Here is a 12880-nt window from a genome sequence, read left to right on the forward strand (position 1 = left end):
GCAGGATCGCACACTGATCGTTTCCTTGATTGTCGATATGGGTTTTTCACCCGGCCCACGAGGGCGCGGTTTTCCTGTATAGTAAGTTGTTGAAGGTCCGGCAAGCCCAAGGGCACAGCGGTGTAGGAATAATAATATTACTAACATACCAGGTCACTAAGGGACTCCGGGTCATGGTTGTTTCGGTCTCTTGGCATCCCCGTCGATTTTAATCACGCGCAGCTCTTACGCAGACTTGTCGCTCCTAGCCGCCATGGTATTCAAAATGGCGACACCCCCAAGGGCGAAGGCGTTATTGCTCTAGGGGACTTGACGGACGTTGCCCTCTGCTCGAATTGTTCGCGCATCCGGGTGTTCGGCCAGGGCTGCAGCTCCTCCTTTCGCCACCTATGCCTGGGCAAGATGAAGATGAACGCGCCGAACTGCTCCTTGTGCAAGTTGATTGCTGGAGCACTCAAGCCTTCCTATCATCCGACTTATCCTCATTCCACCTTCAGGCGCGACGAGCTCCCAAACGACGAGCAGGAGGCGCGGGAACAGACTGAGGTGAACATCTTCGAGTGGCCACACCCTCAGACGGCAAACGATGCTACGTACTTGGTGGTCTATCTGTCTCACGCTGGTTGGGACTATGGCTTCTGCACCATCAGGATCTACAAGTCCAAGGGTCAGTCTTGTCCATGCCAGGGATAGTCTCCTGCTGACCATTCATACTTTGTGCAGAACAACCTCGACCGCGAGACGGGCTCACTCTCACCGAATATCAAGTACGGACACAAGAACGAAAATTTCTTCGGATGAAGCGTTGGAAGCAAGAAGACTTCCAGAAGTGGCAAAAGTCAACCGAGTCCTTTCAGCACGGCAAACAGTTCCCTCCGCGCTTGCTAGACCTCGGAGTGCAGCAGGACTTCATCGACGGCAACGACCTGAAGTTTGACCCCGACCGGTCCGTATACCTTATTGACACGGTGGATGCTCAAAAGATCCGGCTCCCCAACGGGATGGTGTGGTTCCCGTATGCCACCCTCAGCCACCGCTGGGGCCCGTCCACGGCCGCCTGCCGAACAACCACGACCAACGGGCTGGACCGAAAAAACAAGGGGATCAAGGTATCCGAACTCTGCCAGACCTTTCAGGACGCCATCATGGTCGCGCTCGAGATGGGCATGCCGTACCTGTGGATCGACAGCCTGTGCATCATCCAAGACGACGACAAGGACTGGCGCGTGCAGTCAGCCTTCATGGACGACATCTACATGAACTCGCTTCTCACCATCATGGCACATTCCTACGCAGGCGAAGACGGGGGCTCCGGCTTTCTCGCCTCCGCCTTCGCCTCCGAAGGCGCCGACCCGGTTCCCCTCGGCAGCCTCCCTTCTTCCCCCGCTTCTTCTTCTTCTTCCACCCAGCAGCAACCTGGTGATAACATGAATACCCTCCTCCTAGCCCGCCACGACCACATGTTTGAGGTATCAATCTACAACTCCCCGCTCTCCCGCCGCAGCTGGATCCTACAAGAACGCCTCCTCTCCCCCCGCATCCTCCACTTCTTCCCCTCCCAGCTCTACTACGAATCCCGCTACTTCGGCATCGTCCGCGCAGAGGACCACACCCCGGCCTTCCGCGACCCGGACCAGCTCCGTGAGGCCATCCTGCGGCCCGAAAATCAAAAGCCCGGCGCGACGCCGCTGGACTGGTTCCGCGTCGTGGAGCGATACTCGGCTTGTGAGCTGACCCAGCCGTGGGATAAATTGGTTGCCATCTCGGGGATTGCGAAGCATGTCCAGCAGGGGAGTGGGGGCGTCAGGTATCTTGCGGGATTGTGGTCGGATCGGGCGGCCAAGGGGTTGTTGTGGCTGCGGAGGGGGCCAGTTCTGAAACGGGATCCGGCTTGGGCTGGGAGGGCGCCGTCGTGGTCGTGGGCTTCTGTGGATGGGCCCGTGAGGTATCCTGGCTTGTTGCTGAAGAGGCCGTTTCGGGTGTTGCCTACTCTAGAGGTGGTCGCGAGTGAGGGGGATGAATTGGAAGAGCCGAAGCATATCCCGGGTCAGGAAGCGAATGTGACGGGGTTGCATGTCAGGGCGTATGTGCGGCGGGTGAAAGTGAGCGAGGAGTGGATGGCAATGAGGGACAGTCTGCTGCGGTACTACCCGGCGGGGTGGGACAGACAGGTGCTGGCAGATCTGGACGCGCAGGGCGTGTACCGCGAACTGCGAGACGATGATGGCCGTGTGGTAGGCTGGGCGTCGTTGGATGTGGACAAGGGCAGAGCGTGTCCGTTGGCCGGGTCGGAGTTGTACTTGGCCATCGTCGCTACTGAGGAGGCCTGGGTGTGGCCCGGCCGTTCGGGGGATGTGCTCTACTACACGCATCCTCCGACGCCAGAGTACGACGCCTTCTATGCGACGGGAAGAGTGGCTGCAACGTTTCAATCCCCGACGTTCGACTCTCCCCCTGGAGATTCAGGAGTAGAGCAGCGGAAGCTGGTTCTGATGTATTGGGCCATTCTTCTCCGCCCAGAGCAGCCATTAGAGTTGATAAGTTTAGGGGCGAAGTTCACGCGGGTAGGATTCGCGCAGGTCTTTGATAAGCGGTGGCAGAGGGCCGAGGATTTGAGCTTAGTAGAACTGGTGTAACTAATCGATCTATACCGAGGTTACCTACAAATGCTCATCGGCAGCCTGGTGTCTTCTAGTGCCGTCCCCGTCGGCCCCGGCTCGTCCGAACCCGAGGAGCTGTTCGAAGCCGAGAGCTGGGACACTGTCTCTCAGCATGCCGCAGCTGCAAGGAACGGATTGCCGCGGGGTTTAACTGCGGGGAGATCCACAGTGCCAACGGGTACTTGCCTGACCAATACCTGCAAGACACATGCAATAAACGCATAGATGACTTGGGCGGCTCCGTCGAGAACCGGGCGCGCTTTGGTATCGAGCTCACCGAGGCATCATCACACCCGCTGTTCAACTCTGCGCCTTCCCCGGGTCCTCTAACAGCCGCTTTCCCCTTGTTTATCATGCAAGGTAGTCTCAACCTGGAAGTTGACACCTGAACCACCCCGCGACCTGGTGTGGTGGGTGGACCTGGTGTGGTGGGTGGACGTGCTCGTGCTCACGACACGTCCCTTCCGTCCAACCTCATACCTAATACCTCTTAGAACTATTGACACTGCTGGTTTCAGAGGCAGAGGGTGCAGGAGAGACTTATCCTGCCAGCCTGAGCTCTGAAAGCAGTCAAGCCTGACTTCTTCCTGTTCTCCACTCGGAGCAATCGCTTTTCCTCGAGTACCAATACCATGATCCCACGCCTCCCATATCGCTCTTCCTCAGCCAATTTTACCCCAACAATACCTGCAAGCTTCACTTTCTGTCTTTTCTACTAAGACGACGCTGGCGATCACCAGACTTCTTCCTCTTTGGCGCCGGGGACCCAGCAACGGAGCTGTGCGACAGCGATTTCTCAATTACTCTGATATCGGTGCACCTCTTTCATCCTTGCGCCTGCAGTCCCAGGATTCTCTGGCTGTTCGGAAGCCTGACTGACCACAAGCTCAAAGAGCATCCTGTTCTTCTTGGTGGACAGACCGCGGATTTCTGCAAACTGCCCTGCAGCATGTCGTCCACCGACTTTATCTGCGCCAAGTGGACGCCGGACAGCACCGATTGTAAAAAAGGCCCCCAATACAGCTGCAAAAACTGCCGTATAGTGTTGGTAAGTAACCTACTTGGCTTTATTCACCATTGTTGTGTTCTGCCGACGCGCGCTGAGTCCTTCTATCGTACTGTTGTCCGGCCTGTCAAAAGTCACACTGGCCAACGCACAAGACTGATTGCAGGTCGCTCTTGGGTAAGCCAACATGGAAGCAGTATTGGTTTTGGAGAACCGAATCCCGGCCTTTATCGAAGGTGACCCGCCAGTTGTGCAGGGGAAGAAGAAGGGCCTCTGGAGCAGCATTCCGGCATTCGACATTCTCCAAATTTGCTTCCAGCGACGGAGAGAATTTCGCGGGGCCGATAAGGCTCTTGTTTGCTGGTGCGTTACTTGATATGACTCGGGTGGTTGAGAGTTGCGCCCGAAGCTGATGAAACCTGATAGTATCCGGAGACCTTGGGGACGTTGTCAAGACCATCGCGCAGCTCCCAACCTTCTACTCCGGCTCCGTTGAAATCACGTTGACCACAAGGACGCTGATCTCGTCGCACGCAACGTAACTATGCTTCTTGTTGCCCTCGTGTTGAGCAACGTCGACGAGGCGATCGAGTGCATTGTTCATCTCTGGTACTCGGCTCTCATTCGCAAGTCCGACCTTGACATTCTCCAGCAGCGGTTTCGTCCTCTCATTGAGGATATCTGCAGCAACATAAAAGAGCAAAACGGCCGGCAATCTTGAGGAAAAGGTCTGGACGTTCGGACAACGATCCCTGCAAAGTCGACCTGGGTCGGCTCTTGTCCTTCATGGAAGTTCTAGCAGGCCTCCTAGCCAAAAGAGCAAAGGAAATTCGTACGGTCGTCACCCTTGCTGACTCGAGGAAGGACTACCGTAATGGACTCCTTCTCTTCCAAACCCCTGCCCCTTGCATCGCGAAGAAACGCTTCAGGGAAGACGGCCTCCTGCTCCCGTTTGGGCACACACGCCATGACTTCAAGGAGCCCAACCCGTGAATAATAAAAAAGGGGAGCAAGCAATCCACTGAAGCTGCGATCTAACCTAAGTCTAGCACCTTCTTCTAGGGAATCGACCCTTGGCCCATGTACGACGACGTGGAACTCCTGAGTGAATGGTCTCTGAAGGGTGTTGTAGCCAGTTCGAGTGGGGCCGCAACCGCTGGTATCTACGGCAAACTGTTCTACCACTTGCACATAGTGCTCCGGGCTTCTCTGGTTCGTTTGTCCGGCATGCAGGTCGCCTTTCTACAATTCCAGATGGAAGTCTCCGATGACTGTATGGAGGTAAGCATTTGCTGACGCATACCTTGATCACGCCTCGGATCAAGAGTCCTTGACCAGTGCTGATCCGAGTCATCCGCGCAAAGGTCTCCAACCTCTCTGATCGCGGCTACCTCGAAATCCATCGCACCTGACCTTCGTGGTGTCCTTACTTCAGGAGCCCTCCGTTAACCGCACGTGACCCTCATTACCCTCTTCATGGATGCCGTCACTGAGAAGACGACTCGCGAGGGTCAAATGGCCGACATGAACCCGGATAGCCTAACGAGGAAATGGCTGCTCTTCTACCTCCCGACTGCGGCAAAGCAAACTGGCAAAAAGGATCCGGTACTCATCAAGTTGACCTATGCTCGGGATATTGTAGCGAACCATGATCACGTCTTTGATCGGTATGCAGAGACTGCCCGGGACAGAGTCGATTTTCCCTCTCATCATCATGATGATGACTGACAAACCTTTGCCAACAGATTCGCGAAGTTGTTCAAATTATCCGAGACAGCGCAGTGCTTCGGCGCGACAGAGAAGGAGAAGCATACTGTCATTGAGAATTGGCCGCTCAGAGTGAAGCTCCGACCCGGTCAGCCCGGGTCGCAAGTAGAGTTAGATCGAGTGCTGGATTCAGGAGTGTCGACCAAGGAGCGCTATGTTGAGTGGAAGAGAACTGCTAAGACGACGAGAGTGACAAATAGCCTCAATAGCGGTGGGTACGCGGGTGATCACGTTGAGGTACGACGGCGTGGCCGGTAGCCATGATATTTACTCGCTTCAGTGCATAGCAGTTAGTTGCCAAAAAGGGAGGTCAGATGCCAGGTTGGACAACCAGTCTCAAACAATGATGCCACCCTAATGCAATCCCTGAGTCCACGTGCTTCAACCTGGAATGCTCCTACAGTCGTCATAAGCACAACGTAAAGTGAGCACAACTCGCATAATTACTGTACTTTTCAGCTCGCCCTGTTCTCCACAACCGCAACAAAGCGTCCAATCACCGCCCGAGACTCTAAAAACAACTCAACCGTTTTGAAAACCAACCAACGCCCCCTCCACCTTGTCAACCTCTCTCTCACTCACCATCCAGTTTTGGTCTTTTCTTTTCTTTTCCCACCACCCCCATCCTCAACCTCCACAACCGAACTTACCGGAAATGAGCACCTTCCTCAACCTCCCGTGCCCGCCCCTCCCCCCACCGTTCGCAGCCCTCCAAGCGGCCGCCATCCGCCAAGACCCCAGCTCCGGCTACTCAGCCAACCTCCGCCCGCTCCGCAGCCGCCGCGTGCCCGCCCAAGCCTTCCAGCCAAACCCCTTGCTCATCCCAGATGATGATTCTCCCTGCCCCGCAAACGAGACCATGCTCCAGGGCTTTGAATGGTATATCCCCGCCGACGGAGTGCACTGGCGCCGGCTGGAGAAGATGATACCCGCTCTAGCACAGCTGGGCGTGACCAAGCTCTGGATTCCTCCAGCGTGTAAAGCGGCCGAGCAGAGCGGGAACGGGTATGATTTGTATGACCTGTGGGATCTGGGCGAGTTTGAGCAGAAAGGTGGGCGGGGGACCAAGTGGGGGAGTAAGGAGGAGTTGGTGAGGATGGGGGAGGTTGCGGAGCGGTGTGGGGTGCGGGTGTTGTTTGATGCTGTGCTGAATCACAAGGTTGGGGCTGAGGATTGTGAGCTGGTGCAGGCGAGGAGGGTGGAGGAGAAGGATCGGCGGAGGGAGGTGGAGGGGGGAACGGAAGGGGTGTTGATTGAGGCGTGGACAAGGTTTGAGTTTCCGGGAAGAGAGGGGAGGTATAGTGAGATGAAGTGGACGAGGGAGCATTTTACGGGGGTGGATTATGATCATCTCACGAAGCAGAGGGGGTTGTGGAGGTTTGAGGGGAAGGAGTGGGCTGAGGATGTTGATGAGGAGCTTGGGAACTATGACTTCTTGTGGGTGTTCTCATTCCAATCTCTTATTGGGTTGGTCAGGGTATTGCTAACTGGAGGTGCTTAGAATGTTTGCGGACATCGACCACAAACACCCCGAAGTCAGGGCGGATTTGTTCCGCTGGATCGAATGGCTGCCGCAGCAGATGAAGCTCGGCGGGTTGCGTCTCGATGCCGTCAAGCATTACAGCTTCAGCTTCCTGCGCGACCTGGTGACTCACATTCAGGAACGTGTGGACCCAAGTTGGTTTATGGTAGGCGAGTATTGGCGAGAGGACTCCGAGTATCTGGCCAAGTTCATCGAATTCATGGACCACCGGATTTCACTATTTGATGTGCAGCTGGTGTCGAATATCAGCAAAGTATCGAGGTTAGAGGGAAGGGGGGATTTGACAAAAGTGTTTGATGACTCCTTGACTCTGTGGAAACCAGATCACGCAGTAGTGAGTTGACCTTGCGTCACCATCTCCTAGGAGAATCAGGGGCTAATTGCACATAGACATTCGTTGCCAACCACGACACCGTAAGTCAGAGGCGCCAGCTAATCCTACTGACGGGACTGACTAATTCACTTTAGCAAGCCGGACAATCCCTCGAGGTATGACTTCAATCAGGCTAGCCAGCCATCAGAAACATCCACCACTAACGACCCATTAGACCCCCGTCGCACCCTTCTTCATCCCCCTCGCGTACGCCCTCATCCTACTCCGCGCCAACTCAGGCCTCCCGTGCGTCTTCTACGCTGACCTATTCGGCTCCATCGGCAAATACCCCGAACCCGGCTTCACCAATTTCATCCCCCCGCCTTCCGGCGGCACCGCCATTCCCAAGATGATGCTCGCCCGCAGACTGTGGGCCTACGGCTCGCAGCACGACTACTTTGACGACGCGCACTGCGTCGGCTTCACGCGTCTCGGCCATCCATCCCAGTCAGACGGCCACGGCCTGGCCGTCGTCATGACTAACGCGTGGGAGCACCGGAGCAAGACCATGTTTGTTGGTGAACGGCATGCCGGAGAGATCTGGACGGATCTGCTCCGGTGGTGCCCCGGTCAGGTCACTATTGGTGCCGATGGCTGGGGTGTGTTCCCAGTTGGTCAGCGGAGCGTGGCTGTTTGGGTGAATACCGCGGCCACGGGCAGGGAAGTGGTGGATTCGTATGTTTTGTAAGTGTCTGGCAGTAATCAAGGAGTCTGTGTTGGCTGAGAGGGCTAACGAGCTGACTGGTTGCAGTGATCATGACATCTATGGGCTTGAGGCGGCTCGAGAAGAGGAAATCGAGCCCTTTGAGCGGGCCAAGCAGCAGGTGATGTCTCCGTCGGCGTGCTAGCCGATGTGCAAAGGAGGATGCGTTCTAAATCAGACAACCCTGAAAGATTCTGGTTCCACATGGGAATCCAGAAGGTCTGGATGATTGATGATCGATACCTGAGGTAGATCTTTGCTCCCTCACTCGGGAGGATACACCACGATCTTGTCCAAATCAGCCCCCTTGTAGTCAAACCCGTTCCACAGGCCCCCCACGGTGATGGTATTCTTCTTGCCCTTGTCCAGCGTCAAAAGCAGCGGTGTGGACAAGATGATGCCCTTGTGCGTGTCCCTCTGATAGAGCGTCTCAACCTTCTCCGTCTTGCCGTTGACCACGACACTGGCAATCCGACGCAGCTGCCATGTGCCACCGATCCGGTCCGGCGTGCCGCCGGGCTGATCGCCGAAGCCCATGTCGTCCGTATTCTGGTAGTAGAACGACACCCACTGCGGCTTGCCAGCCCCCTCGATGCCCTCGAAGGTGACGGTGCTGTGGTTGCCGTAGATGCCCGTGACGATGGTGCCCTTGCTGGCGAAGTTGGCCTCCTGCTTGAACGTGTTGCCGGCCGTCTTGGCATCGGCCGCGAAATATGTCTTGCCCTTGACGGGAGCCCACTCGCCGGTCTTGACGTTCAGATCGTAGACATCGTTCCAGATTAACTCGAGCTTCTTCTTCTTGTCATCAATCTCCATGGGCAGCCAGATGTACCGGCTCTCCCAGAGTGAGTTGGAATCCCACTGGTCGCCGAGGTAAAGGTAAGTTGTCTTCTTCTTTCCTTTGATCGTCAGGGTGAAGCCGGATTGGGAGTTGAATGTCCGTGTGTTGAGCGGGGCTACCATGAACGGCTGGGACCAGGGACCCGAGAGGGAGTCGGCTCGGAAGGCCACGACGTTGTTCGGCCGGTAGCCGGTCTTGTGGCTCATCAGAGCGTAGTAGCTCTTGTCCGTCTGGACGATGGTTGGGGCCTCCAGATCGTACTTGTCGAAGCGGTGGATGACTTTGTCGAGTTCCGAAACGTCCTCGTTGAAGGATGTGAGGTACACGTCCCGGCCTTCCTTGCGGTCACCGTTCGAATACAGGGCATACGACCTTCCGTCCTTGTAGTCGGTGAAGATACCGAAATCTTGGGACCAGTTGCCCAGGGGCGCCGTGGCACTCACAAAAGTGTAGGGGCCTGAGATGTTCGGAGAACGGGCAAACCCTTGGAGGAGCCAGCCGTAGGTCGAGTTGTCCGCGTGCCACCACATCTGTACTCTCTAAGTTATTCCGTGCTTGACCTTTGACGGATCAAGGTTTATTGACTTACGTGGTACTCCTTGGAAATGTTGCTGTACACCACCTTCGGCCGCTGGATGATGTGGGAGGGTGCAATGTACGGATGGCCCTCAATAGGGGCTAAATGAGACGATTAGTAAACAAATGTGAGAGTGTGAGCCAAACTCCTGACCACTAACTTAGAGCAAGGCCATGACTCTCCCATGTTGCGAGGTCGTCCGAGCTGTAGACGGAAATGCCGCCGCCTTCGGTTTGGCCTTCGACCTTGTACTCGCCGAACAACCAGAACTTGCCCGTCTCTTTGTCAATTGTCACACATCCAGCATGGGCATTGACCAGATTACCATCCGTGTCGTGCCATCTGCCACCGGGCACGATGTACTTGGCCGCCGAGAGGCCGGAAAGCAGAACACAGGTACAGAGGCGCGACCACTGCATCATAAACTGAGGAAGGACGAGTGTGGTGATTCGAAATTGCCTGGCACCAGGGGCCGGTCGCATCAATATTATAATAACCAGACGGCTGCGGATTATACGTTAGCCATCCGATTCGCAGCGCCTTAGCTTGCTTGGAAACGCATCGCCGTCTCGGGCTGTATTGGTATCATCCAGGGTGGAGACTGTTTTGATCCGGGGCACTTTAGCCCGAGACCTTACCCTTAAGATCTTGCCCCCAGATCTCACCCCGCACATCTTGCTTCTCCCGCCCCAACTTCTCCACATACTTTCCTTGAATTATGACGCCGTAATCTGGGTTCGGGGTATTGGCATCCAGATCTCCTCCAAGATCGCCAGAGGCGCGTGGCTTGATGCAAAGTCTTGGCGAGCCGAAGCGATGAAGGACTTTGGAGGCACAAGCCCCAGATCTCTTGACTGGCGAACGAGTCCTCGGTGTGGTTCGTAACATTTAGCAACGTGGGAACCAATCAGACGGGCGCAACCTCTGTTGTCGAGTATTCTCGAAGACACTGTCATACGGCAAGGCAAGTCTGAAGAGGCTCGGCTGGAGCCCCAGGTTGAGGGCAGTGACCCCCCGGAGGGGGGGATGGAGAGTTCCCCAATTGGCGACCAGCTGCTCTTGAAACTCACGTCCTGAGGATGAAGGGAAGATAAGTACTGTACTGTACGCCTCAGACTAGCCTAGCACATGCGAAGCTCGTTTAGTGGACGGACGCAACCCGGATTCAGTCCGATTGCCTGGATCTGGAGCGCCGGTTGATCTAGTCTGTTCACCATTACCAGATACCTGTGCTAAGTAGGCCTGATGAGTGAAAGACGGCTCCGCCAAGGTAGCATCCGCATCCTGTTGTTAGATTGTTCCGGATCTACGAAAATGGACCCTGGATACCTTAAGCTTCCATCAATCAGCTTCGACGTAAACAACCGACGCCAACTTCTCGCTTCCACACACCATCCTGATCTCCACGCATTTCCTTCTCCTAGCTCAATTAGGACTCGCTACATCAGATTCTCCGCAGCAAATGTCATCACAATGTCTGCATGGGATCCACGGACGAACGGAAGTCGACGGCAAGCCTTTTATTAGTCTCCCTGATGGGCGCGACAATGGCAGTGGCATTGAGCTTGACTGCATTCCGGACTATACTCGTTAAAGGCAAGTCGACAACCTCGAGAGCGAAGAACGACTGACAGCTTACTTCCACCACCGCAAGGACACCATTCAAGCTGTTAACTCCCAGCTGCCTACTTTAATCAAAGCAACAACACGACGATGAAGTCTGAGTCGCTCTGGACGCTCTTTGCTGCACCCTTTCTAGCCGTGGCGGCGCCCTCCGAGAAGCGTACAGTGAAACCGCCTGCCTTCTTCCTCGCCGGTGATTCTACCACGGCCATCGGTGGCGGCTGGGGTGATGGATTCCTCGCCAGTCTACGGAACGGCGCCATCGGTGTGAACCAGGGCCACAACGGCACTACAACTGCTTCATTTGTCTCGTTGGGCGACTGGCAGACAGTGATGCAGCTGGTCAAGGACAACACGGCCAAGTATAGCTGCTACGTGACAATCCAATTCGGCCACAACGATCAAGTATGTACGCTCTTCTCTCGAGAGTCACACCCTGCTCAATCTTCCGCGAACTTGCTGACAATTCCATTCTCAACCCCTCTGAAGAAAGCGACTTCAAACGTCACCATCTCGCAGTACCAGACCAACCTCCAGAATCTGGCACACCAGGTCAAGTCGGCCGGCGCCACGCCCATCATTCTGACCTCGCTCACGCGGCGCAAGTTCACCAACGGCACTCTGAACGACGACCTGGCCGACGTCGCTGCGGCCGCCAAGCAGGCGGCGGCAGCCGTCGATGTCGCCCTCCTCAACCTCAATGCAGCCTCCAGGAAGTACGTCCAGGCTATCGGCCCGGAAAAGGCCGACACGTACAACCTCCTCGAGGGCGACCGCACCCACCTCAACGAACACGGCATCGCCGTCTTTGGCCGCATGGTTGCTGATCTCATTGTCGACTGGAGGCGGCCGCTGAGGTCTTACATTGCCCCTGACCCTGAGGTGTCCAGAAAGCTTGATCGGGGTATCTATGTTTGAGGCGGGAGGGGTGGCATTTGCAACTGGGTGCCTTGATGAGCCATGACTTGCTCACGAATGTTGTGTCTTGATTGTACTTACCAGACCTGTACGGAGCATTTCGAGTACATCAGCACTCTTAGGAGATCCTCGAAACTCCCATAGCAGCAGAATTCTCGTGCCAGATTTGATCTTGAATGCAATCCCAAGCGCCCTAAGTACCTTATGAAACTGGGAAGTGATCAGCCATCACCTCCACATCTATCCATATGGGTCTTATCCTCATCCACAGCACAGGTGATCTTCTTATCATTACATGTACATGCAGCCACAGCCCATCCGAAATCCAAGCAGTCCCGTGCCGTCATCACAACCCAAACAACGAAGCCACACCAACAACACCAATCAATCCCCAAATCGCCACAGCCTTCGTGCTCGCCCCGGACCCAGAGGGCCCAGAGGCAGGGGGAGCGTTGCACTGCGCCGATGGGCTCGCCGTCTTCTCCGCGCCACCGGTAATGGCCACATCAAAGCGGTAGTAGTCCGCTCCCGAGATCGTCGTCGAAAGCGAAGCAGACGTCGTCGTCTTGTCCACCGACCCGCCAATCATCGCAGTGCACACGGCTTGTGTAGTGCCCCGCAGCTGACAGGACTCTTGCAGCGTAGCCGAGACGTCCTGGCCGTTGGTCCTGACGGCCGTCGTTGAGGAGATGCGGTATGTGGAGGGTCCTGCTGTGAGGGTGACGACCTGAACGGGACGTCCAGCGCTCTCAACAACGCAAATCAACTCAAACTAACCCCTCTATTTGCGTCGATTTGCCACAGGTGCGGTGTATTTGCGTTGATTTGCGTATATTTGATTTGCGTTGTTTCAATTTGCGTATATTTGA

At 55.7% G+C, this 12880-nt stretch overlaps 6 protein-coding genes across 6 annotated transcripts in view; 4 read left to right on the forward strand and 2 right to left on the reverse strand.

The window, feature by feature from the left end:
• Positions 1-1001: 1001 nt before the first annotated feature.
• Positions 1002-1949, forward strand: N657DRAFT_579520 (HET-domain-containing protein; the record flags this gene model as incomplete). Its single annotated transcript, XM_062789397.1, has 2 exons — positions 1002-1355; positions 1470-1949. Coding segments are annotated over 2 exons (834 nt in total), but the record flags the coding sequence as incomplete, so codon positions are not given.
• A 1660-nt stretch (positions 1950-3609) lies between these two features.
• On the forward strand, positions 3610-5861 carry N657DRAFT_658451 (uncharacterized protein; the record flags this gene model as incomplete). Its single annotated transcript, XM_062794901.1, has 9 exons — positions 3610-3697; positions 3766-4029; positions 4093-4168; positions 4237-4328; positions 4427-4655; positions 4773-4947; positions 5164-5333; positions 5412-5648; positions 5837-5861. 9 exons carry the CDS (start codon positions 3610-3612, stop codon positions 5859-5861), a joined length of 1356 nt encoding a protein of 451 aa, XP_062644331.1.
• Positions 5862-6355: 494 nt separating this feature from the next.
• N657DRAFT_579649 (glycoside hydrolase family 13 protein) lies at positions 6356-8037 on the forward strand (the record flags this gene model as incomplete). Its single annotated transcript, XM_062789410.1, has 3 exons — positions 6356-6870; positions 6935-7310; positions 7525-8037. The coding sequence occupies 3 exons, from the start codon at positions 6356-6358 to the stop codon at positions 8035-8037; spliced, it is 1404 nt and encodes a 467-aa protein (XP_062644332.1).
• Positions 8038-8316: 279 nt separating this feature from the next.
• On the reverse strand, positions 8317-9889 carry N657DRAFT_579598 (carbohydrate-binding module family 35 protein; the record flags this gene model as incomplete). Its single annotated transcript, XM_062789407.1, has 3 exons — positions 8317-9423; positions 9483-9571; positions 9631-9889. The coding sequence occupies 3 exons, from the start codon at positions 9887-9889 to the stop codon at positions 8317-8319; spliced, it is 1455 nt and encodes a 484-aa protein (XP_062644333.1).
• Positions 9890-10841: 952 nt separating this feature from the next.
• Positions 10842-12195, forward strand: N657DRAFT_693025 (carbohydrate esterase family 12 protein). Its single transcript, XM_062797198.1, has 2 exons — positions 10842-11498; positions 11583-12195. Exons 1-2 carry the CDS (start codon positions 11184-11186, stop codon positions 12009-12011), a joined length of 744 nt encoding a protein of 247 aa, XP_062644334.1. The 5' UTR covers positions 10842-11183; the 3' UTR covers positions 12012-12195.
• Positions 12196-12357: 162 nt separating this feature from the next.
• The window catches only part of N657DRAFT_579689 (uncharacterized protein), a gene marked incomplete at both ends in the record, with an annotated part of 3620 nt that continues 3097 nt past the window's right edge, over positions 12358-12880 (reverse strand). Inside the window, one exon of the mRNA XM_062789411.1 lies at positions 12358-12738. Within this exon, the coding sequence (XP_062644335.1) occupies positions 12358-12738 (381 nt within the window). The remainder of the gene's footprint in view (positions 12739-12880) is intronic.

Source organism: Parathielavia appendiculata (assembly GCF_033297405.1).
Source record: "Parathielavia appendiculata strain CBS 731.68 unplaced genomic scaffold N657scaffold_16, whole genome shotgun sequence".
Classification (NCBI taxonomy): Eukaryota; Fungi; Ascomycota; class Sordariomycetes; order Sordariales; family Chaetomiaceae; genus Parathielavia; species Parathielavia appendiculata.